Genomic DNA, 26,875 nt, shown 5'->3' with positions numbered 1-26,875 from the left:
ACACACCAGTCCCTAGCCGGCAAACAGAGCTGGCTGCTGGGTCGGTTCAGGTTGGCCTCTGCACACGGTGGCAGCTCTCTGCTGCCTTTTGCCTTTCCAGTGAGGAACAGTTCTGTGCACCTTGGAAACGAAAGCTAAAGGCAGGAAATGGAAACTGAAATTCAATGGAGAACCAGAAAATAAAACTGTTCTCTCTTTTTTCTCTCTCTCTCTTTGCCAGAATTGAGCAAGACAGCAAGCTGTTGACTATGTCTAGACCTCAGTGTTCACCTCAAATGTCGTTCTCAGATCCCAGTCCCTGGGAGCGGATGTTTCAAGAGCTGATTCAGGAGGAGAAACCCAGGGCCAGGTGGACTTTACAGCTGGATAAGAACATTTTGCCGGATGACTTGACCATGGGATGGGGGCAGTACCAGCAGGCAGGAGATGGCTGGTGAGTGGGGGTTGGGCAGGTGGTCGGTCCTCCTGAAGGTCCCACTCAGTGCAGAATAGCCACTGCCAATTTGTTCTTATAAAAAAAAGGAAGAACAAATGTGACTGGGTGGGTCCCCCAGTCTTCTGTGGTCACGGAGCTGGTTGGGGGCCCCTAGACGCCAAGCCTCCACCTTGTTTAATGAAGGAAGTCTTTCTGTCCTACCAGGTCTCCTTACAATAATAGTTCTGGAGTCCATGGAGAGTGCTTCCAAATTCCTCCCAAACTGTTCCAACCTTCTCTCTTTTATTGAATCTCCAGCTAGAACAGGCCTGGTCTTGGAGCCAGCTGCTTACTCCTCTTATCAAGAGAAAATATAACAAAATGCTTATGATGGCAAAATAGGTTTATCTACAATTCGGGTCCAAATGGGGGTCAGGGCTGTTCTTAACCTGTCTCTGTCTTCCATGCAGTGGTGTTGGCGTTTATAGAAACAAGACAGAATCGGCATGAGCTTGTTACCAGAAATGTTGGGGGTGCCCTCTATAGGTGCTTGATGACACCAGGGGAAGTAGGCATCCTTCTTGGGGTTCTTAATTTCTTCGGTAAAAGAATCTTACAACAGATAGGACACTCAGATGGAAGCTTGAGGACCATTTTATTTCCTTCAAAGTAAAGCCATTGGGTAGGCAAGCTGTAAATCTCAGTGGCTGTCCAGAGGAGGGGAATGAAGAAGGGGCAGAAGGCCCTACCCTATGACTTAAGTTGCCGCGGAGCTGTGCCATGGTAGATGGCCACACAGCAGGGGTGGGACATAAAGAGAACAAGTAAGCAAGGCCAGTGTCACAGAAAGCATGCGTAGGACCGAGATGGCAAGGAGAAAAGGGAAAGTTATGTAATTCAGAAAAGTGAACAGAGATATGAAGTCAGGCAAGGAGAGTTGCTGAGCTGGGTTTTGTAAGCTGTGGTCGTAAGGAGCAGGAATTCTGGGAACGAAATTACAATATCATTAAAAGGATATCCCACTAGCCTGTGATAAGTACTGAATCCCTGGTCATGGGATATTCTCTGCTGCCCATGTAATAAGCCAATCAAGCTGAATTAATAAATCCAGGTTTAATAAACAGAGCAGAGCAAAGCAACTACTGGGTGACTCTTGGGAAAGCAGGGGAAGAATCACATGGCAAATATGGCGACCAGGTCTTAAATAGCCTGCATGTATTAAATAACCTGAGCAGCCCGGGGGAGGGGCTGACTCTTGGCGGGCTTTCTCAGGGGTGGGGTTTGGAGGGGACAGCTGAGGGCAGGGTTTGGAGGGCAGCTCTAGGAGATAATCCCAACAGCATGGCTTAAGGTGAACCCATCTTCTTAGGGGTGGTCGGTCAATTAGCTAGGTGCTTGGCTAATCCAACTGAAATGTTACAGATCTACCCAGACTAGAGATTCTATTCTCTTTACAAAAAGGAGTTTGTTCTTAATGGGCCTTTATTGCTATTCTAACTTATAGATTTAGTTGTGGAATCTGTGAGATTTGACTGTCTCTGGAGACACAAATATCTTACTCAGGGACCAGAACTTCTAGGGTGGGCCCTCTCCACTTCCAGCGTGGTATTTCCTGCAGGGAGCTGGAACTGAAAAATGGAGGGCAGGAGAGGGGAGGGAGAATCAAATTTTGAGGGAGTCTCTTATACTAACACTGACCAGATTCTTCAGGCAAGACTCCTTGCCTGACCTCAGCTCAGGGCTAGTTCCTAAGAGTCAACTAAATACAAGCAGCCATATTGTACACTGTTTTACAGAAAGCCTGTAGATAAAAAAGAGAGAAAGCTAAAACCCAGGCCGAGTGTCTGAGGAATGCCCTTTCTTTATCGGCTGCCCTCCCTGTGGTCCCAATCAAACTCCAGGTTGTAGGGAACAGTTTTCCTCACCTTGTCAGGAGGGTAAGAATGGCTGGCCTGGGACGCTAACCCCCCTGTCTCTAGAACTCTAGGGCCTTTTCCAGGGCCCTAGGGCCCACAGTTCTTTCTTACTCCCTCATCTGTGCTGCTGCCTGCTCACCCTTGCCCTGTCTCAAGCCCACTGTGCCCTACCCCTTATGAGCCTCAGGCCTACTTTCCCACATATTCTAATCCGTTCCTAAGATATTGCTCAGTAGAGGTACGCTCTGTAGTAGGTAGATGAATAAGGTTGGTTTCAATGGCCCCGGCTGAGGAAAGAACCCTCTCCCACTTGCCTTGTATATCCCAGGTTATGTGTACATTTTATTATTTGCTTTTCTTACTGATGAGGGGCTCAGTCATACCTATGAGGAATGACCTACAGAGGAAGGGCGCTAACACTGAAAGGCAGCAGCATTGCCAGCCTCTCGATAGGCACTTTATAGAAGTTTTGTGTCATCATGAAGAAGAACATTTAATGCACATAATAACAATTCTCTTGTGTGTGGGGGGGGGGTGGGTGTGTGTGGGTGGCTGGTGGGGGTGGGGGTGTAACAGCCCTGACACCCCTGGAACTCACTTTGTAGACCAGGCTGGCCTCAAACACAAATATGCCTGCCTCTGCCCTCCTAGGTCTGAGATTAAAGGCATGCACTGCCACTAACTCCCTTCAAATTCTCTTCTTTTTAAGACTTCCAGAGAGGCTTTTACTATCAAAGATGTAGGCTCAGTAGTAACAGGAAAACATCTAAAACACAGTTCCCCTTGTTCTTGCTTCTCTGTGACCAGGTCATTCAAAACCGTATGAAAGAGATTCCTAGAATTCCTTAGACCTGAGAGACAATGGTCAGCTAAGGACACTGTGGCCTTCTTTGTTCTGCCTACAGGTTCCAGTGTTCCATATGCAGCAGACATTGGAGTTCTGCCCAAGTGAAGATCCTGTGCCACATGTACTGCGAGCCTAGGAAGCTTCAGGGCCGGGTGCTCATGAGGATCTTTGGTCAGAGGTGCCAGAAGTGTGCTAAGTCTAAATTTGAGAATCCTGAATTCTCCGCAGAGAGCATCCAAAGGATTCTGGAGAAGCTAGTTAGTTATATTGTGCAGAAATACTATGGACATGGCCTCAAGAAGATACCAACAACTTCAAATGAGAGGGTGCATGTGGATGGACCCCATGACAAAGCCAATTGTGAGGCATGCTCATGAGGCCCCCATGGAGAGTGTGCATACAAACCAAAGCCACCCAAATCTCCATCTCCTCCACCACAGAGCCATAGTTCTTCCCCACCACAGAGCCACGGTTCTTCCAAACCACAGAGCCATGGTTCTTCCCCACCACAGAGCCACGGTTCTTCCCCACCAAGGAGCTATGGTTCTTTCCCAACACAGAGCCACAGTTCTTCCTCAATAAAGAGCCACAGTTCATCCCCACCACAGAGTCCCAATTTTTTATCTCAGCCTGCAAGCACACATTCTGAAAATACGCATGTTCAGGAACACAGAGAGCTCAATATCACAGAGATTTTTTGCGGCTTTGTCTCTTGGAGCAATTATCCTTTTTCGTCTAATCTTTCTATAATAGACTTATCATCTTGTCTTAATTCTAGAGTTACCCATAAAATGGATATCATTCTAACACAACAATGAATTGATTTGAGATCAAGAAAGGCCAAGTATGTAGAATAAACCTGGTTTCCTGGACAGGCTCTGAAAATAGCCTAAAACATGACAAATACATAATGGACTCCCAAACAAATTCTTACTAAGTCACTGCACCATCTGTATTTGCTTGCTCACTTATTGTTATCAAGCTACATTGATTAAATCTTGACAAGGTCATGAGTATTACTGTAAATTTACTGTGACAAACTGAATAATGCTCCCCTCACCAAAACCGCCCTTACCCTGCCTACCCTCTAGAACTTTTGACTATGCTATAGTATTTTGAAGAATGGATTTTGTAGACATGATAACATTAAAAGATCTTGTGGTTGAATAATAAAAAGTCCTTCTGTTCATCTTTTCAGTCAAGGTCCATCAGAAGATGAACCTTGAAGGCTTGGCCTCTGGGTGATGGTGCTATGGAAGGGGGTGTGAACTTTATGGCATGGTGCTGTGAACTGATCCTCTGTACACTGTAAATATGCATTACTCTCACTGGTTAATAAAAGAACTGACTGGCAGGTAGCCAGGCGGGAAGTGTGGGTATGACAACCAAGCTAAGGATGCTAGGATGCTGAAGGGCAGCGCCGTGGGAGTTGCCAGTCAGATGAGAACAAGTCAGAAACACAAAATGGAAGTAAAAGTCACGAGCCCTGGGGCAGCGCATAGATTAATAGAAAGAGATTAAGTTTGTAAGAGATAGTTAGTAACAAGCCTGAGCTATCAGTCGAGCGTTTATATTTAATATAAGCCCCAGTGTGTTTATTTGGGGGTTGCTGGCAGGACAGAAACTTTGCCTACAAATGGCATTCCAACATGGGGCTAGAATTTCCACATAAGACCTGAGAAAACTTTACAAAAAGGTTCTAAACACACAGACACAGAGCCAAAGGCATCTGTCTAGTCTCATGTCTCTCATGCCAGCTGTGGTACAGGGTCGCATCTCCTGGCCGCTGCCTGCAATCTTGAGCTGCCAGCGCACCCTGAGATGAGCTGAGTGGCAGGTTCCTGCAGTCTCTCAGGCTGGCTATGAGCACAGTCATCTACAGAAAAGTGGCTCTTGGCAGCTGCCTGTGGGAAGAGCCAGCCACCGTGCACTAAGCTAAGCTACACCTGACATGTTTTAAGACTCATCTCATGAGATCAGAAAAAGATTACAGATACACAGTAAAGACAGATTCAGATAGAAAAGAAAACCTATAAACAGGTTACAGTGTGTTTAAAAATATACATAAGCCTAGGAGAGATAAGAGAAGGTGTAGAGAGTCATAAAAAAGAAATATATAGTTAAAAATAATAAGGTGCTTAAGAAGTGGGTAAAGTAATATTATAAAAAGCTACAAAAAGAAAGATAGGACATACAAAGAAAGTCCAAATTCTGTATGTTACTGTTTGTGTTGTCTTTAAACATTTTAGCTGCCAAGGGACACTAGATTATAAAAACTGCTAGATAAAACACAGCCTATATATTTTAAAAATGTGTTGAGTTCAAAATTTAAGTCAAAAGGTGTGTTACTTTGGGAGAGAGGTTATGCTTCTATTTTCACAGGAAATGTGGATTCATTCCAGGTTAAAGATGATCAGGTTTGGTTGAGGAAGACACCCTGAAATTCTGACTACAGACATAGAGAGATAAACCTAGAAGAACGAAAAGACATGTGATATATATTTTGCCTACTCAAATATATAACCAAAAAAATCATCTTTGGCTGACTTATGTACAATGCACAATCTAGACTTGTATTAATGCAGGTATGTATGTTACCTTTAAAAGTTTATGTATTTTCAGAGCAATGGAACCAGACACCAATGAAAATGAATGGCTGAAGTGATCCAGCATTCAAAACAACTTCAAGGCTGCTGACAGATGACTCAGCCTCACAGAATACTCCAACCAAGACCTAACAATTATCTTGATTTTCTCAAGGTTCCTCTAAAGATACCAGCAGCCCTAGACAATGGGAAGTAGTCTACAGAAAACAAAGCTCACATTCCCAAAATATGAATTATGGATGTTTATTATTATTTAAGGGGATTGGTTATAAGTTGTTATTGGTTATAGTCAGAAAAAAAGCTGATAAAGGAGATTTGACTCAGGGATCTTTTTCTGAAAAGAAAAAGAGGGAGTATATAAGTGATAGGATAAAAGGGTATATTATTGAATCTACTTTTAAACTAAAAAGACAACTATTAGTCTTAAATATTTTACATTGATATATATTTTAGTCTATTAATATACATTTAAAGTTAATTTTGTTATACTGTATGTATGTTTCTGTTTTTGTTTAAGGTATTATATCTATACAGCTCATACCTATACAGCTCATTTAAAAATATAATGTATAATTAAGAAATACTGGTTAAAAGCCGGGCGGTGGTGGCGCACGCCTTTAATCCCAGCACTCGGGAGGCAGAGGCAGGCGGATCTCTTTGAGTTCGAGACCAGCCTGGTCTACAAGAGCTAGTTCCAGGACAGGCTCCAAAGCTACAGAGAAACCCTGTCTCGAAAAAAAAAAAGAAAAAGAAAAAAGAAATACTGGTTAGTAGTCATCTATAAGAATCAAACTTATAGTCATGTTAGGCATATTTTCAAGGTTAAACAGATATATGTAGATAAATAGTTGGTCTTCAAACACTTCAAAGACCTACAGAATATGGCATTTAAAATAACAGAAGACTTTTCTTGACAGTTTTGACAGGAAAGTGTTCCAGGTGTAGAGTTGCAGAGATATCCTGACTTATCAGGAAGCCAGGCTATACTTAGAGCTGTAATAGGACAGACAGTCTGGAGGAGTAGAGCCACAATAAAACAGTTCTGGAGGGGTAGAGCTCCAGTAGCACAGCTCTGGAGGCTGAAACCACATAGGACAGCTCAGCTCAGAAGGGATTAGAGACCCAATAGGACAGCTCTGGAGCTGCGGAGGACAGTTGTCCTGACTACAGGGGAATCAGGCTACCTAGAGCCATCATAGAACAGCTCAGCCCTGGAAGAAAGGTGTTTTTACTATCAGGAAGCTAGGCTACCTGAAGCTGGGGTGTGGTGGGAGATGGTCTCCCAGCAGGATATAGCAATCATGCTCTTCTCCTGTAGAGCCGCTATAGCTCATTTCTGCTCTGTTCCCTTAAGAGAACATCTTAGCAGAGCTATCTGCTTCTTCTCCAGCCCAACATGTTACTTCTTTTGGTAACACTCTGCTACAAGGGAAGCCCCTGCAGAAATGTAGCAATCTCCTCCACTTTTGGCGAAAAGTTGTTACTTTTTTGCTTGACTTTGCTCATCCTCCCCTTAAAGAGCATCCTAGCAAGGTTCTTCTGTTCTGCTCTGCCTTGCTCAGTCCCCCTAATGGAGCATCTTAGCAAGGTTTTTCAGCTCAGTGCCCTAAGGAACGTCCCAGCCAGGTTCTTCTATTCTGCACTGGTGAATGAAGATCGTCACCCAAGACTCTTTTGAGAAAGAGATTTTATTTGGGGAAAGGGAGTTCAGAAGAGTGACTATCCCTGCCAAGGAGGGATAAATGGTGACCTTTAAACTGAATGAGCAGTGAGGCTTATATAGGGCTTCTTAGGAGCGGACTTTTCCCCAGGAAGAAGAAGGTTCGGTTAGTTTTACCCTGGTAAGGAATTGGTTAGTTTAGTTGGTCAGGGGCAGAGATGGATCTGACTTCATGGCCAAACTGTTTCTTTTGCTGATCCTTTTTAGCTTTTTGACTCTAATCTTAGAACCAGGGCATATTTTCTTTTTCTGACTCTGATTCTAGGAACAAACTGTGTTTCTTTGATACTAGTTTCAGAGTCAGGGCATGTTTCTTTGATTCTGGGTTCAAGGAAAAAGATGTTCCTTTCCTTTGCTCAGGGCTCAAATCCAGGGTGTGTTTCTTTCACTGGCTCTGGATTCAGAGTCAGGGTGCTCAGTGATTGGTTGGTTTCCTGCTCCAGTTGTCCCTTTTACCCTACAAGTGAGACACATCTTCTGGCAGCTCCAGTTCAATTCAAAGAAGATAATTAGCATTAAAATAACTCTATATGGAGTTTATCAACTTTATAGGAAAAGCTAGCCATTTGAACAAAGAAACTGCCTTTGCCTCCATTGCTGATAGTATTCTGTCCAAACTGGACCAGCAGGAAAAGAAAGCAACTGACAAACTTTGAAAAGACAAGGCAGGACAGTCCTTCAAAATTCCTGCATCACAGAAAAGCTTATTATATATTCTAGGCCCTCAGGCTGAAGATGGATGACCCAATGTCACTGAAGAACCAAGGGTGACCACCAAGACAGCCAGTTGTCCCTGTCATTAGGTTAACATTTCACTTTTCTTGGGTCTTTGATGGAGTTGAAGACTAGATAGTCATAGTTAAAGTTTTCCTTAGTTATGATAAAAGATAAATTAGTTATAAAACTTTAGACTCACAAAGATAAGATAAATAATAAGAGTATGTTCTCTAAATTTGCCAAATACAACTGGACAAGATATTGCAACTGTAATTCTTACTTAATAACTGTTTTTATTATATATAATTTTGCTATGTTAAGGTTAAAATCTTTTTTAATTAGATAAAAAAGGGGGAAATACTATGGAATAATCCTTCTGTATACTACAAATATGTATTGCTTTCACTAGATAATAAAAGAACTGACTGGAAGTTGGCCAGACAAGAAGTATAGTCTGTTTATAATTAATAAATTATAAACAGTGTTTATAATTAATACTGTTTATAATTAATATAAACCTCAGTGTATTTATTTGGGAGCTGATGATGGGACAGAAACTTCTGCCTATGACATGGGCTTTGAGGGGGTGGATTGCTAGGGCATGTTCTTGCAAGCATCCTGAGCCATTCATCCTTTCCCTTCTCTTCCTGATTACCATGAGGTGATCATCTTCCTTCTTCTTGCACTAACCTCCATGATAGTCTGCCTCGGCACAGGTCCCCAAACAATAGAGTCAAGTAACCATGATAGTGACTGCAAGATAGAACTCAACTATGTCCTTCCTGAAGGAACTTAACTCTCAGATATTTTATCAAAGCAAGGGAAATCTGAGAAATGCATGTCCTAGTAAATGGGAGGTAACAGGATCAACACCAGGAGAGATTTGAGGATAGAAGCACAGGTTGGAATGATGTGTTTCAAAAATGAAGGAAGGGTTCACCAAAAAGAAAAAAAGGTAGAGGTGAGCATCTGTCTGAAACCTCAGGCAGGTACAGAAATGGGCCCTTCCTTGGAGCCTGCCCTCACATAAAGTTAAGTTTTAGTCATATTCATTTTTAGTGTGCGTGCGTGTGTGTACACCTCTCTCTCTCTCTCTCTCTCTCTCTCTCTCTCTCTCTCTCTCTCTCTCTCTCTCTCTCTCTCTCTCTCTCTCTCTCTCTCTGTGTGTGTGTGTGTGTGTGTGTACATCATGCCACAGGGCACATGTAGAGGTCAGAGGAGAACTTTCTGGAGTCAGTTTTCTCTTTCCATCACATGTGTTCTGGGAATTCTGGAGATTGAACTCATGTCAGGCTTGGCTGCAGACGCTTTTACTAGATGAGCCCCTTTCGCTGTCCTGCCTGTTAACATGATGGTAGGTTAGCAAGGATGACTTTGGACATCTGACCTCCAGAACTATAAGGTGATAAGTCTGTACTGAGGTACTAAGGTTATGGTCATTTGTTCCGCAGCAATAAGATGGCATAAGCAGGGCTCATCTGGGAAGAGGAGAGTCAAAGGAGAAACCGCCTCCCTCAGATTCCCATAGGCAAGCCTGTGGGGCATTTTCTTGATCAGTGATTAAGGAGAGTAGTCCATCCCACTATGGGTGGTGCTACCCCTTGGGTGTATAAGAAATCAGGCTGAGCAAGCAAGCCATGGGGAGTAAGCCAGCAATAGTATTCCTACATGACCTCTGCTTCACTTCCTGCCTCCAGGTTCCCGGTTGAGTTTCTGCTTTGGCTTCCTTCATGATGAACTGTAAACTGTAAGCAGAAATAATACTGTTCCTCCACAAGGTACTTTGGGGCACAGTGTTTTATCACAGCAATAGAAAGCAAACTAAGCTGGTCATGTTTGGCGAGGATAGAGTCCACTTGTCGGGAGTGAATTAGCTCCTCAGGGAATGTATATTGTCGACATGGGCATGGACATGTCAAGAAGCCCGATGCCTCAGCCCCATGGCACCGGCAAACCTCCAGACAAGGCTCTGAGGGCTGGCAAACCCTTCATCTATTCCAAGTGTGGATGTTGACAGTGGATGAAGAAAATATTCCCTGTAACTTCTTCCCCCGGGATGAGGTACCAGGAGTTATAAATTTAGTTTATACATGTTGGAGGGGGAGGAGCACAACTAAATCCATAACCTATGAAAGCCTGAGTTTATGGGTTCATTGATCCATAGGCCCTTGGGGAGTTGTGCTGATCAAAGCCCTCCAAGCAAGACATGCAGGCCGACATCTGGAATATCTGCTGATTTTAGCCAAGATAAAATCATCACATTCCCTGTGACGGTGTGTTGTAATGTAGCTAGCTTGCCACCAATGATCTGGTTTGTATACTCAGGGGAGAGTAGTGTGTTGCGGGCTCGTATGGTCATGACAAACTGAGAAGTCAGAAGTAATATGTATATCAGTCAGTCACTCTGTCTACTTGGATGGTTTAGGGTCCTTTCTCTCGTGGTTACTTTCTGGTAGACACTAACATAACACATGGTTTTTATGTGTTTGTTTTTTACACTTTGTGCCCCTCTTAAAAATCCATTCATGCTTCTCTTCCTCTAATCTCACTGTCTCTAAGTTTCCTATCTGTTATACTTTGAGATTTTAAGTGTTTTTCAGAAAGCTTGTGTGTTAGAAGCTTGGTTCTCAGCTTGTGAATCTATTCATTGAGAGGCGGTGGAATTCAGATGGTCAGTCTAAAAGTATGAGTGTCACAGGCGGGGCTTTGTACTTTATCTGATTGGAGCAATGAGGGAATGAAGAACAGACAGACACACAGACACACGTACGGGAAGTCTGGGATCAGGTGGGCAGCTGGGATACTTCACCTGTTTATTTTATACTGCTAGATGAGGAGGCAGATTTATTGTAATATAAATTATCATATTTTTACATTACATACACATATCTATTATAAACATATAAACTATATGTTTCCTTCCTTCTCCCTCTGTATCACTGGCCATCACGGAACTCCCTATGAGGACTGGGCAGGCCTATACTTGGTAGAGATCCACCTGCCTCTGTCTCCTGAGTACTGGGATTAAAGGAGTGCATGACCATGCCAGGCAAAAATTGCATTTCTTAAGCTATGTACATACGTGATTGTGATAAGAAGATAGTCCATTTGGTGTTTCCAGACCCCGCCCCCAGCATCTCATCCCTATTTATTTGGGTTTTACATTCTGTGCTTCTCCCCTTTCTCTTCTCAAATTTCCTTGGTTTTTCTTGTTCTCTTGCTCTTTGTCAACTGTGTTTTAGATGTGATTGCTCTTGTGGGTTTCAAAGACAGAGGATGTTCTAGTTGCTCAATAACGTAACAACTTGAGGCTATCATTACTTACACTGTGAAGATCTAAGTCCATTAGCCCAGGGTGATGATGGTGATGGCTAATTTTGAACACAAACTTGATTGTTTTTTTTTTTTTTTTTTTGGACATCAATGAGGCACACGCTTGTGTGTGATAGCGTTAAATGAGAATGGGAGACTCATTGTGAGGTTGAGCAGAAGCATCAATGGTCTGGGACCTGGGACCAAGTTAAAGGGAAAATTGGAGAAAGCCAATTGAGTACTTACATTCTCTTCTCCCTGCTTTCTAGTCAGTGTCATGGAGTAAGCCCTTCTCACCACCATGCTTTCCGTGAAGGACTACATTCCTTTGAACTGCACGCCAATATGAACCTTTCTCTTATTAGGTTGCTTTCTGTTGGGTGTCTGATCATAGTATTTGGAAAAACAACAAAGGCAACAATCATGGCAGGCATGATTGGACTCTACCATAGGCATAGTGTGTCCCACTGATTGTAGTGAATTTTGAATCCATAACAAAACTGATTTTAAAAAATGTGTCGTTTTTTATTACCATCTTATGCCACCAACTATCAATAGTGTCAGTCTCAGAGTGTTAGGACCCAGGATATGGCCAGCAGCCTGGGGAGTTTCACTCTATATTAGAGGGTTGACTTGATTCCTACAGTGATGGATTGGAGCAGTATAGAAGAAGAAATTTCAGTGGTGTATCCTGAGCCAGCAGCGAGTGCTATTAGTCAAGCCAGGCAGCCAAGTTAGGGTCTGATACAGAATATTCTCAAGCAAACAGACATTTGACCTGAGCAAGGGACAAGCCTTTCCCTGTGTGGGTCAGTAATCATAGCCCAAGGCTAAAAGCTACAGATCCCAAAGATGCTAATGCGGCCCCTGGTCTCTCTTCACACACTGCTCACGTTGTTCTGCCCCAAACATCCTCCACACATTCACTATGGTGAACAAGGCGCAAGACCCCAAACATCCTTAGGCCAGACAGCAGAAGGAGAGCTGTCTCTGGAGACACAGAAGGACAGAGCCATCTGATGTCACTCAAAACTGATTTCCCAGTGAAATCCTGATCCATGCAGAGCAAAGGGGGCAGCTGTTTGACCCTGGTGACTCAGCTGGGACCCAAAGGCACAGACTTCCATTTAAGGATGTCAGACATGTGAACCCTCAGAGGTAATGACCTGGGCCTCGGAACTGAACTAAAAGCTGTAGTTCAGAAGTCGGATTAGCTCAGTGTCGCAAGAAGAAGAGCAAGGTGTTAGAAGAATGGAGGAAAACTGGACAAAGCAAAACAACACGTTCTGGTTCTGAGAAGCCTTCCAAAGGACTCCAGAGTTGCTGAAGGCCTTCAGGGGTCCTAACACGCTTTTGGGTTGGGGGGGGCGGGGCTAGAGGGCAGGGACAGCAGGGAGTGAGATCATCATTCATCCTCATTGCTGACACAGAGAGTGAATGGTCTTTCCCTGGAGACCCTAAGATGATGGAAAGGAGGAGGAGGGGTCCCAGGGGGCTTTAGTGAGTCAAATATCTTCGCGTATCTTTCAGAGGTCCTCTGGAACTAATGCATCTTTCAACAGATGAAGAAGTCGAATCCTTGGAGGCGGAATTGAGTTGCTTGTTCATAAAAGCACATGCCTTATACAGATAGCAAATCAGCATGTTTCAGAAATTATTAACTAATGAGGAAAGAATCAGATTTAAAACTGTCCCAGAAGCCAGGTATGCAAAGGAATTTAATGACCTGCCTGGTTACAAGCAATATAAAAATGGTTTACTTTTCTTAACAGAATCATTTAGGCCTCCCAGTCAGAAATTATTTGTATTTCTCTGTAACAAAATTTATAAGTTATTTTTATTTTTTGTAATCGAGCAAAATAGTAATTGAAGAGTTAAGCCCAGCCTTGAGAAAAACAGCTAACAATATCACTGGTCTGTTTCAAAATGATCTCCATCATTTTGAAAAATGCCCAAGAGATAACATCTAGTAAAATCTTTTTCTTTTCTTTTTTTTTTTTTTGTTTTTGTTTTTTTTTTTTGTTTTTTCGAGACAGGGTTTCTCTGTAGCTTTGGAGCCTGTCCTGGAACTAGCTCTTGTAGACCAGGCTGGCCTCGAACTCACAAAGATCCACCTGCCCCTGCCTCCCGAGTGTTGGGATTAAAGGCGTGCACCACCACTGCCCGGCTGAGATAACATCTTAAGGAAGCAAAGATGTGTCCTGACTCGTGGCTGCACTCTACTGTAACGGGGCCTTACCATTCCTTGTGAGACAGACCACCATGGTAGGGGACATGGGTTGATTAAAGTGGCTCACCTCATGGTGGCTGAGAAAGAGGGGAGAGAGAAAGGAAGGGACAGGGAGAGAAGGAGAGAAATGAATGAAGAGAAATAAAATGAGGACATGACGCTTCTACATACTGTGGAGGAGAAGGTTTATTGCAGAAGGAAGAGCATAGCCAGAGGCATCTGGAATGATCCAGCCTGAACCAGGCCATGAGAGGAGAGAAGGGAAAATTTCACTGATTGCAAAGTAAGAGAGAAAGAGAGAGAAACCAGGAGCTAGGAGTACAGGAACTAGACAGGAGACTAAGAGACTGTTGTAGTCAAAATGGCTGGGTTATATAGGAATCAGAGAAGCCCATCCCAACCCCTGGGCTGGAGAGTTCAGGGTACAGGACGGGGGAGGTTAGACAGAGGGACCCTGGAAGGGGGAGGGACTGGGGAACACTGGTGGCCAGAATCTGCTTTGATATGCTAAATAAGGAACTTGATTAGCTATTTGTCCTGAGTTTGAGACCTAACAAGAGAGGACAAAATATACTCTTGGGGGACACATACTTCTGTCTGGGCCCCATCAGCTAAAGATCTGTTATCTCCTGATAACCTTATATGCCATGGGTCCTTTGGCAGGGTAATCTGTCCATGCAGAGGAGCCCTCATAACCCAGGCACCACCCCAAAGGCTCCAATTCTAAACACTGATCTTTAGAATTAAACCAGGGACCAAGGTTTAAGACATGACCTATCGGAGGGAGGATGCATTTCAGATCCGAAGCATAGTACTATATTTTTGGTTTTTAATTTAGTCAAAGTAGTAGTAGTAATTACAAACATATATGATAGTCAAAATCCTATTATATTTAACCCAACATTTTTGTCCTTACAAGACAGTTGGGAAGACTAAGAGCTAAGTAGTCACTTAAAAAATGGATTGCTTAGGGAAGTGGTACAGTCCTTAGTCCTCAGCCCATCCACCCTCCCTGAGGTGTTTTATACCTGTGAGCTCAAACTGGGTTCTTGTTCTCCTTCTCCAAACCCATGGCACATGTTCAGTACTCTTTCTTCCTTCCGGCATGTATAGGACCTTGGCCCATACTCCACAGCTCACATCCCTACACTCCCCTGTCTCAGAGCTTTCCTGGTCCTGCAATTCTTTGCTGCACCTGTGAGGTCCTACAGCAGCTCATTCAGCTGGACCCCTCGGGGAAGGTGTTCAGAAAAATTAAAGGGGCTACCTCGTCTGAGGCACTTAACCAACCAGATTCAAGTCCTGAGTGTGTTTGGCTGGCATCGTGTCCTTGAAAGTCCTTCCGGTGGTGCTTAAGTTGAGGGATTTTGTAAGAGTTGGGAGTGATGGATTTCACACAGAACCTCGAAAGCCTGGGAGGCTTTGTTTACAGTGCTCGGGATGTGTTTAGGGCTCCCGGAAAGTTCCGAATTTCCTGGCTTCCCAGCAGAGCCAACACCAGCGAGCCTCTCTGTGGCAGAGCTTAGGGATGAGTGAGCGATTTGCCAAGTGATGTAGGAGCCTGAGGCAAATAACGGGGAGCTGCTCGCAGACTGTGACAGGGCTTCAGCACAAACACCCGTTTGTTCTTTTGTTCTTGCCAGATCTGTGTGGGTGGCAGAGGTTGAAATCATTTCATTACCCGAGTCCATCAACCTTGACAGTGCCTCCGCAAGACTGTCTTTTCCATGATCACTTTATTTGTCTGAAACGGAATTTGGGTGCCGAAGGAATGGCGGAGCACAGGGGTGGCTAGTCACCTTTCAAAGGATAAACGGAGGAGAGTGAGTCAGCTGCCCCCACACCCGCATTCTGAGCTTTGCCTGTGCGTTCTCTTTGCCCTTTGAATAAGAAGAGAAAAAGGTTTAGGATATGCGGTTTGCGCGTCGTGAAATTGAGAAGCATCATGATGTAAAGTGTAGCACGGAAATCCGGGGTTGGAATGGGAAGGGCTTGAAAATGCTAGGCCCAGGTTTTAATACTTTCCTCATCTTTAGAGCCAGGTCCTTGATACTGTGAGTGATTGGCATTCTCCACTTTAAATACAAAGACTCAGAGAAAACACAGCTCACCCACAATCTCACAGCTGTTTCCAGGAGTTTATGTGTCATTTGAAGGGGACAAGGCAATGGAAACAGCTCTAAGATGAGGCGGCAGCTAGCATCCTGCTTGCTAGAATGGCCAAATAGTGAGGTCAAAGAGACCAACACAGTCTGGAAGGACAGGATCCCCTATTTTCCCTCTTCTTAAATCAAACCCTCACTCTTGAATCCCCAGTCATTGTCATTAAGGCCTCCAGAACCTGCTCTTATTTTGATTCACCACCAAGCATCTCCTGGCTCTTATTTTGACATTACCACCAAGCATCTGCCTCATGGGTTGTCTCTTGGCCTCACCCCAGAAATAACAATGGACTAGCAATATTTCTGGGGCAGCCAGTGGAAGTGCTCAGTTCTGTCATTCCACATCTGTTACAAGAATTCAATCTTCACATCAGCATCAAGGCTAGAACAACACCTTTGTAAATCAGTGGGAAATTGAGGCTCAGTGATACTGAGTTCTTGCTCAAGAGCCCGCAACTGGTAACAATGGAGCTGGAAACCTGACACTCAGATCCTGTGCATAAGTACTGTGCATTGTGATGAACCACATGTAAGCACTTTCATGTCTTCTCTCTTCCTGCTTCCCTTCCTGGCCACTAAATTCTGCTTCCAGATGTACACAAGATTCTTTCCTTGGCCCCATGTAAAAATCAGAACATTTTTGACTGGGAAGGGATTGGAGCTTTTGAGTTCAGAGCCAAGAGGGATGGAAAAACAGAATTCAATAGATATCATGGTTTAGTTGTATAGCGTCCATTTTTCATTTACCTTTATAAGACTTTAACGTTTGTCAGGTGTCCACCTCTCTTTTATTAGTATTAGTTTGGGTTTCTATTTTGTATTAGTTTGGTTTCTATTGCTATGAAGACACCATGACCATGGAAACTCTTATAAAGAGAAACTATTAACTGGAGCTGGCTTACAGTTTCAGAGGTTTAGACCATTGTCATCCTGGTAGAAAGCAAGGCGGCAGATATGGTCTGGGAGAAGCACTGAGAGTTCTCCATCAGGATGGGCAGGCAAAAGAAAGTAAAACTGAGACACATTGGCCAGACTTGAGCTTCTGAGACCTCAAAGCCCACCTTCAGTCACACACTTCCTCCAACAAAGCCACACCTACTCTAGCAAGGCTACGCCTCTTAATAGTGCTACTTCCTATGAGGAAGCATTCAAACACACGAGTCTATGAGGGCCATTCTTCCTCAAACCACAACATACTCCCACGTCTCACCCCTACTTCCAAGGCATACTCTAATTGATCTAAGGGAAAACATATCCTTCTGGCCAGTGATTGACTTATAAACAAGCATCAGATATAAAGCCAATCAGTCAGCTAGAAGGAGAGGTTTGCAGAGGCCTCTGGGAGAGTTGCTCTCACTTTTCAAGTAGAATTTCCTAGAGACTGTCTCATGTTATCTGACGAGGTTGTGTTTAGATTTGAAGTCTGCCATGCCTATAACTTTCTTATTTGAAGGCTAAAGGTAAAACCCTAGAGGACTCCAGGGTCATAGGCTCATGTAGACCTTGAGGTTTGGCCCACCTCTTCACTCTGATAAGGAGCAGATAGAGTTCTTGCTTAAGCAGATTCAGGCAGATAATCTGATGGAAACTTTGATGTGAAGATGTGGAAGATTCTTGGCCAGTTGGAACTGATTGTTGAGTGCTTTACCCCATGGACAATACTAGCATAGACTTTGTCAGGATATCTGGAATCCTCCACTATTTTCCTTATCTTAGTCCAAATTCAACCTGGTTTCAAGTCCTAGATCAGCAGTTCTCAGCCTGTGGGTTGTGACCACTTTCGGGTCACATATTGGATATCTTGCATATCAGAGATTTACAGTACAATTCATAATAGTAGCAAAAGTACAGTTATGAAGTAGCAATGAAATAATGTTATGGTTGGGGGGGTCACCACAACATGATGAACTATATTAAAGGGTCGAAGCATTAGGAAGGTTGGGAACCACTGTCCTAGATAAAACTTACCTCCCTTGGAAAGTCTTTTCCATTAGTTCTGAGCCTTGTCCAGTTCCTTCTCCTGAGACATTCTTGAGATCTCCTCTACACAAAACATCTATCAATCACTCGGTATCTCCACAGGTCCTTGGAGGTGACTTGTCACTTAAGGCCAGAAAGATAAATGTCCTTTAAAAATTGCTATTAATTGTTGGGTGTGTAGCTCAGAAGTAGAGTACTCACCTATTACATACAAGGCCTTGGGTTTGATCTCAAGCACAATTCACTAGTTTTGTTTCTGAATGGATAGAAAGCCTGTACAAGTTGATTCATCATTTCCTTAACCACAATTGTTTTATTTGTCAGGTTTCTTTATCACTGAAAAGTTAAACTTCTATTGCAACTCAAATATTAAAAAAAACATTTCTAAATAAGTGGACATTTTTAAAACAGTGGCTCTCAACTTTCCTAGAGCTGCTACCCGTTAGTATAATTTCTCATGTCGTGGCAACCCCCCAATTATAAAATTATTTTTGTTGCTACTTCAGAACTGTAATTTTGCTACTGTTATGAGTCGTAATGTAAAGATCTGTGTTTCCCAATTATCTGAGGCGACCCTGTGATCTGCCCACAGGGGCCTTGACCCACAGGTTGAGAACCACTGTTTTAAAGAGCCCGTTACTCACACCTTCACCCAGCTCCAATTCTTCAAAACCACAGTCACAGTCTAGTCGTTCTTCAACATGAATTCTGGAGGTGGAGGTGATTGTTTCTATCTCAGCAAGCCAGAAATGGGTCTCAGCCTCTCCCCAGGTGCTGCCCCTGCAAACCCGTCTCCTCCCCCCGTTCCTCCAGACTTTCCTCTCTTCATAAGTGAGAGCGGAAGCATGGACGTGAAACAGTAGCGTGACGTCTCCAGAGTGCTTGGCTTTTCTCCCTGCTCTAAGTGTAGATCTGGGGCTTTGAAGGGTCCTTCTTAGTTTTAGTTGACACTGGAGTTTCTTTAATAAGTGACCCTGAGTATACTACTTGATGTCTTCAAATATTAACAACCTCATTTGTTTCCAAAACACAGAAAAGGTGTCATGAAAATTAATGAGTATGCCACTGGAAATCAATTGTCTTTGCCAAAAAATAGGGGAAAAAAGGTTCTCTGGAGTCCTTGTGTAGGAAATTGTGTGGGCTTTCTTTCTTTCTTTCTTTCTTTTGAATCTAGGACAATATGCTTCTAGCTAAAAATGCATTTTGATTATATTTATGATGCAAAAGGCAAAAGAAATGGAGATTTGGTATGATTCTCCTGGCCCTCAGTTCTGGAGATAAATGAAGTTCAGAGAAAAATAATCCCAAAGAATGAAAAAAGACAAAGACAGCATGTCAATCAAATATTCCTCATGAGACCTTGGCCTTCTTCCAGCACATTTTATCTGTATACAGGTGTGTTTTTACTGAGACAGGAACATAGTGCCACACTGGGAGAGAAAAATAGACCCACGGTGAGTCTTACAGTCTAGTGTCTGATTCCCAGCTTGTAACTCCTATAACAGCATATCGCTGCCTCGCCCACTCTTCCAAAAACAACAGCAACAAACCTTGCAAGAGGGCAGAGATCAGCAATGCATTCACTTGTTACTATAAATTCCAAAACACAAAGACATTTTAATTCTATAGGTTCAGTGTTAATAGCCTTTTCTGCCCTGACCCTGCCATCATCTAACGTTCAGTGGTGTACATGGCAGAATCTAGGTTGGTGGTGTTTTTGAGGTCCAGCCTTTAAGAAAGTTTAATTGGGGTATATCTAATCTGTAGTTAGTTGAATATATTTATATTACATGTATCAGAAAGTAAATAATATTCACGGTTCTACGCAAAAGGGTTAGGTAATGTTTAAATATACCATTTCAACTGAAAAGATACACCGCAACGTCTTAGCATATCTAACAAGAGCTTCATTTGGATGCAAATGAAAAAAAAAAGTTTTTGTCCTTAAAAAGTATTTGTTGAAGAACTGAAGAAAATTCAGAAAAAAGAATAGATATGTATTCTAACGTTTAAAGTTAATTTGGTATATTTGAGATTTCCCATCATAAAAATGCAGGAAGTGGACTACAGATTAATGGAACATGAAACAACAATTAGAATGAGCAGGAGAAGCGGCTGGCTTTCTTATATTGAGAAGAAAATTGTTACAAAGTCCAGACATAACCAAAGGAAGAAATTCATTAGCAGGAAGAGATAAACTTCTGCAGCAATGAAAGGGCTGTGGGATTGTTTGGTGTTTGAATTAATAATGATGGAAGCTGATCAGATAAACACGCTGGAAAGTGAGGTAGTCTTCAGCGTTGACGTGGACTGCTTATACTGGTGAAGATAATTTGAAACCGATAACACAGCAGCCCAGGAAAACAAAGACAGACTCGTCAATAAAGAGTTCTAAAAATCTCATTAGGACGCTTGTTAGTCATTGATTCAAAGAGTATTTGAGATGTGTCATTGTCCCAAGAAACAGGGGATGTCCCTGAAGACCCACTGCTGATGTGTGAATGGAACTTAACAAGGGATGGCTCTAATTGGACAGCTAGCCTGAAGTTTGTCATATTATCAATGAAAACTGTAAAGCTGAAAGTTATCTAAAGTGTCAATACTTTAACCTGCTTGGATTAAACATATTGGTGATTAAATCTGAGTTACCAATAATGCACTGGTGTCATATTAAGGAAAGAAATCAAAGCACTTCCCCATTGGAGTCCTGTAACGAAGAGTTCGACCAGATTTGAATTCTCTGCTTCATGTGCCCTGGGTCTCTGTCTGTCTGTGGTGCGAGTCTGAATCTGTGCCTGCTGGAAAGTTGCCTTGAGAATCTGTCCCTGTCCCTGTGTCTGTCCCTGTATGTGTGCTTTATGATTGTGTGTTCTGTCTGTCTATGTCTGTGTCTTCTGTATGTCGCTGTCCCTCGCAGAGGGCTTTACATTATTGAACTGCACAGAAAGCATCATATAGTGGGGAAGGAATGGGATATTTTAGAAAAATCTTTAATAGGGTTTTACAAGGGATTAAGCCATTGACTTCAAAGGACACAACTGACCCAGACAACAAAGAGTATTACAATCATCATTGTTTATCAACCAATATCCCTAGAGGGGAATTCATTTTAGAAGATTGCCTTCAACCTCGGTTTTTGCTCTTTTTTGCAAAAGGCACACAGTATTACTCTGGGTCAGGAGCATGGAATAGTACGTAATTTAAGATTACAGCTGTGCATTAGCTTACTGTAAAAGTTGATTACGTGGAAAATCCAAGGCGAGTAAGGTTGGCCATTGCATTGTTCTCAATAAGGCGGGTCAAGCAAATAGGCTCAGTACACAGTAGACAGCAGTCTTAGGTCTTACGTGGCTTCAGGGGCTGTAAACTCTGGCTGTGAGGCCCAGAAAAAGTTTCAGACTCTTAGAATATAGGAGACATTTTCATCATATTGCATTGCCACATAACGAAACTAGAAGAAATGTGTGTCGTTATTTACAGGAGTGAATATAGACTATTTGCAGAAAATTATATTACATTCTTCATCAAATTCAGGAAAAAATCATTACAGAGATGTCAGCCTATATTGTAGTAGTGGATTTTGTGGTCGTTGTTTAAAATTTGTTACTTATTTTGAGTTCTTGTTTGAAATAAATATATTTATTTTCATATCTGATAATACACTCTTAAAGAGGGCTCCATCTTTTGAAAATGTCAAGCACTGTCACCCCAGATGTCCCCCACCCTCAGTGGAGCTGCTGTAGACTTGAGGAAGCGTGATGGTATTAACTGGGAGCCAACATCTGGGTGCAAGCTTGAGGTACAGAAAAGGCAGGTAAGCTTGGGTGAGCAGCCACTTCCTGTTGGGTTCTGGGTCTGTAGGGCCCCATCTGTGATGAGAAGGGACCTTAGGGAGCAGGCTGGTGATTTCCCAAGGCTCCTAGTGTCAGTGGCACCAGTAACAGCTGTGATTACCGAGGGCATTAATCATCATATCTGTGTCATCATATATGGGCCCTGCTGGCCTGCAAGGTGGCCTTCATCTCTGTGGTGGGCTGTAGTCTCACAAATGCCTATAGTATCTCTTAACCTACATACTCTTGCGGAATGTCTTGTGAAAAATTCCACCCCTACCAAGAGGGTGTGTGTAGACCTGTGTCTAGATAGCCTTTGATATTTCTTTCATCAATAAAACCCTTCCTTAGCTTACCTGCAACATCTGATCCATGTCAGTAGGAAACTAGCTGGCAGGTAAGAGATACTGAGATCACCACATTGCGATAATCTCAAACTCTGTGAATGGTTGCTGGTAGGTAAGATGCCACACACAGAAAGAGTAGAGGGCTCAGAGGAGAACCAGGTGTGACTAAAGAAGCCATCTAAGGAAGCAGCCACACCAACTGCAGTTGCCTGGGCAGATATCACGTGGATCACACATGAATCAGCCACTCGGCCTTCACAAGCAATCCACAGGATGGCTAGCTTTGACAGTCATTAGCTATAAGACAATGGCAGTTTTAATCCAATGACTTTGGGTTAATTTGGGAAATAATAGTATCTAATTGGGGCCATCTTACTTGATCTCTAAAATACCTACAAGAAATAGGATCAATTAACCCCAATTTAGGTTTGAGAGAGCCATAGGTCTGAGAATTCAAATTACACACACCAAATAACACAACCAGGGTACAAGCCCAGGCTTATTGGACTCCTAAACCCAGACACTGATGTGCTGAGAGCCGACAAGCTGAGGGACAGAAGGTCAAGCAGCTCTGAGAAGGTCACATTCTCAGTGGCACTGGGTGGAAGGGGGAAGCTGTGACAGTGATCCCTACAGAGGGGGTCAGGACTATGCCAAGTCCTGGTTCCCTGGTAATTAGTCTAACAATGTCTTGATGTTTTTTTTTTCCACCCATGATATGTGTTTGCGTACTTTTAGAAACAATTATTTTTAATTGCTTTCTTTTATTTGCATGTAACACATATTCTGTAAAACTCATCAATTATTAGTGCACTGGAAATCAGTTTCTGGTAAATGTGCACCGGTGTGCACCAATCTCCACAGTCCATTTTAAACATCTTCTGCCACCCACAGAAGGTCCCTGATGCGGGACTGTAGTCAATCCCCATCCCTCACCTGCCCTCTCTTGACTTCTGCTCTTCTTCCTGTCTCTACAGCGTGGCATCTTCAGAGCTTCTGAAGAAGCAGAAGAGCATCACATGTTGTTTGCCATGGTTTCTTTCTTTTTTCTTCAGCACTCGTTAGTAGTTTACACCTTCCAATCTCAAAGAATGCTCATTCCAGCCGATGGTGCGTCAGACCTGTCTACAAGCTTCCTGCTTGGTAGACGTGTGGATTGGTCCTAGTTTGGGGCTGCACTGACCGTTCTGTTTGGTGAATGTCTGGCTGCTGGAGGAAAGAAAAGGTAAGAACAAAAGTGATTGCGGTTACAGACCCTTGTTTACCATGGCGAAGAATTCAAGAATACGGACAGTGACATGATGAGACTTAGAACCCCACGTTCCTCAGGGCCGAGAGGGTCCTCACAGCTTGAAAAGAGTTGCAGGTATGGAAAGCAACCATTTTAGGATCAGGGACTCTCATCCTCCAATGAGATAGGTCTGTTAGACTCCCAGGGTCCTGGACTTTCCTGCATTCAGTTCTCATACTAGATAGTACCATGGATGCTATAATTTTGACCATTGGCTTTTCTTGAAAATTCGCCTCCTGAAATTTTAACAAGGAATGTTCTCAAATACTCAGAATCATGGAAGATAGCCCAAACAGAGAAGCTCATGATTATTATATCTAGCACAAAGTAATTACTCACTAAAATGTTCTCGAATAAAATTTGTTGAAAAATTCACTTTTTCTTGGTTATGGAAATGATCCCATTTCACAAAAAAATGAGTTCAGAGAACTCTTTTAAAGGAGATAGATGGATTGTCTTATGGTGAATCAAAGGGTTCCCTTCTTCTCTTGCTTAGTTGTGTCTGTCCCAGGAGTTGACTGACCCTAGCCTACATTCTCCCCCTGTGACTAAGCTGTGTGCCTGGCACACTAGGGCCATTCAGAAAATACTCATGCTGACTTGGACTGCCATCAGCAAGTGCTTTTACACAAGCCAGCTGCCATACTCCTTGGGTCTTTCATCTCAAAGAAGAAGACCCTAAGCCTGCAGAGGTCAAGTGATTTGCCCAGGATGGTCCCATTATAACAGTGACAGGTAAGGTTATGTTTCAAACCTGGCCTCGGGTCTATGAAATCCTCTACAGATAGAGACCCATAGCCAAAAGTGATCAAACACGAGACACCATGTCACTGTCAATCCCACTCTTTCTCCCCCTTTAATCTGTAGATATACTGTATCCTGCTCTTTGATTCTAGCTGCCAACTTCCTCCTACGATTGTTCTGTATTGGGGCTGTAATTGCCCCTCAAACAACCTGAACCCACAGGCCTGCAATTTCCCTTTAAGTCAGCAGCTTCCCGAGTACTCTGGCTAATGTGGCCCGCAGAGGTACATGGTAGCTGTGATCACTGCCGTTTGTCAGATGCTCCTTCACCCCAGGAGAAACCCTAAAGAGTCTGTGAGTGCCATGTAGTGACATGGTTAGATGGTCAGGAATCATTATCCTGCATGTTCTTACCGTAAACTGATCCCCTCAAGGTGGGGGCTGCCGGGCTTACAGACATGACTGGGGGAGGGTACTAAGGAAGGTTTCTCTGCTATTTAAATATTTCGTTTATATTTATTTCTATTAGTTTTTTTTTCTTTGAGTGTTTTGGCTACATGTATCCATGTGCACCATATTGTGCTTGCCTGGTGCTCTTTGTGGTTAGAAGAAGGTATCAGATCCCCTGGGACTGGAGTTACAGGTGGCTGTGAGCCACCATGTAGGTGCTGGGAACTGAAGCCTGGTCCACTGCAAGAGCAAAAAGTGTTCTTGAAAGCTGAGCCATCTCCTTAGCCCCACTCCCTCTACTATTAACGTCTGCTTCTTGCGCTTGAGGACACAGTTCTCTTCCCAGCAAATAAACTAAGCTTCCAGAAGAATAATAGTACCAAAGTTCGGATGACTGATCTATGTTGTATAACGAAAAAAAAAAAAAGAAACTGAAAAATAAAGAATTCCTCTGATTTTTTATGTATGAGAAATCTTGAAATGCTGGGGGCAGGAGAGACAACTCAGCAGTTGAGAGCAATGACTGCTCTTTCAGAGGATGGCTTTCAATTTCCAGCATCTATGGCAGCTAAGGAACCTCTGTAACTCCAGTTCCAGGGCATCTGATGTCCTCTTCTGGCCTTCGTGGGTACTGCATGCATGTGGTGAGCAGACATACATGCTGGCAAAACACACAAAATAAAATAAAATTTTTAGAAAAAATATTGAAATTTATTTCTAAAGAACTAAAACAAATCATAAAATCTGTGAACCAACAGCGTCTTGAACGCTTGGAGAAATTGGGCTTTAAAGGCAAGCTAGGACTTGACCAAGTCATCAGCAAGTGGGTATGCAAATCCTCAATGTCAAGATGTCCCACAAGGACTTCTTCATAGCGGGTAAACCCAGAACTAACAGGGAAGATCGCCAGAGCTGTGTTCGGGCTTGTAGGAACATCCTTTAGGGATAACTGTAGGAAGCACAGGTCTCCAGAACAATGGCTTTTTTCATCAAACCTAGAGCTTGGGCTGGTAAGCTTGGCCAATAAAGAACAGACAATATAACACTGAAAAGGAAGAGGAGACAGAGAACAGCTCCTGTCTCCATCCTGGGAGTCAGAGAAGCTGGCTAAGCAGCTAATCCTGAGCACACAAGAGGTTCCTAGAAGCTGCGAAGACTGGAGTATATGGGTTCCCAAGCCGGAAGCTTAGAACACTCCTATCACTCTCCCCAAATAATGAACCCCTTACCTTGGGCTTAACCAAAAGCAAGGAGCTATGGAGAGGTTGAGGAGCCCTCAGGGTGGTGACAGAGTAATGTCAAAGGCAACTGGGACCACGGCAGCCTGAACTGCACCACTCAACAGCAAGCACAGCCACGCTAGGACATGGGTGCCCATGCTGTGTACCAGACTTCTCAGGGTGCTACTGAGCCTCACTGCAGACTTAAACAGGAATCAAAGGATGAAGTAGTGGTACTCCGAAGAGATCTGAAAGAGATTATGGGGTAAGGTCAGACATACCTGTGAATAAAATCGCACAAGACCAGGACCATATTGAGGTAAGTCCCCATTGCTTCTTTGCGCAGGCATGAACAATGTCATTTTTGTACTTATTAGTCCAAACCAAGAAAAACTGCCTGTTTTGTAGGTCAAGAAATGGTCATACATTAAGCATTTCATATAGCTAACAATAATATATAGATATATATTCTTTATGGGAAGTAAATCGGAAATAACCAGCAAATACAACAGTGTGAAGCAAGCATGAAATGTGAAGTAAGTACTGTGCTAAGCCTGAGGAAAACAAACGAAGAAAAAAGGTTCTAGACAGGAGATATGTCTGAAAGGAATGACCTGTCTGATGGGGACTTAAGGACAAGAGAGGCCCTACAAGACTGTGTCACTGTGAGCTGGATTTAGCAGATCAGCACAGCTGGTACTCCACTGTCAACGGATAGAAACAGACACACAAACACACACTCACACATGTATGTGCACACTCATATGTATATACACAGAGATACACATATACATATATACACATATACATAAATGTGCGTACACACATACATACGTGCGTACACACATATTCACACACAGATACATACACACATATATACAGACACATATACATACACTTTCACATACACACATGTCCCATTTTAACTCACACATCACACATCATACACATACTGACACATACAAGCCCAAATACACATAAAAACCCTGATGTGAATAAAAATAAATATTGATATTAAGGGGATATAAGAATGATTGAAATTTTAAAATAAAGAATGAAATTTTAAGAAAATGTATATTCACAAT

General features: G+C 43.0%; 1 protein-coding gene across 1 annotated transcript; it reads left to right on the top strand.

The window, feature by feature from the left end:
• Positions 1–198: 198 nt before the first annotated feature.
• Positions 199–4,354, top strand: Rtp4 (receptor transporter protein 4). Its single transcript, XM_038345901.1, has 2 exons — positions 199–433; positions 3,237–4,354. Exons 1-2 carry the CDS (start codon positions 249–251, stop codon positions 3,553–3,555), a joined length of 504 nt encoding a protein of 167 aa, XP_038201829.1. The 5' UTR covers positions 199–248; the 3' UTR covers positions 3,556–4,354.
• Positions 4,355–26,875: the final 22,521 nt, after the last annotated feature.

The sequence above is a fragment of the Arvicola amphibius genome, chromosome 10, assembly GCF_903992535.2.
Source record: "Arvicola amphibius chromosome 10, mArvAmp1.2, whole genome shotgun sequence".
NCBI classification, from domain to species: Eukaryota; Metazoa; Chordata; class Mammalia; order Rodentia; family Cricetidae; genus Arvicola; species Arvicola amphibius.
The sequence above is the reverse complement of the archived record's forward strand: the minus strand, read 5'-3'. Positions and strand labels throughout refer to the sequence as shown.

Excerpts from the sequence above, each read along its gene's own strand:
- Rtp4 (XM_038345901.1), top strand. The coding sequence starts at position 249 with ATGTCTAGACCTCAGTGTTCACCTCAAATGTCGTTCTCAGATCCCAGT. Across the intron at positions 434-3,236 it reads CAGCAGGCAGGAGATGGCTG|GTTCCAGTGTTCCATATGCA; the intron begins GTGAGTGGGGGT and ends TTCTGCCTACAG.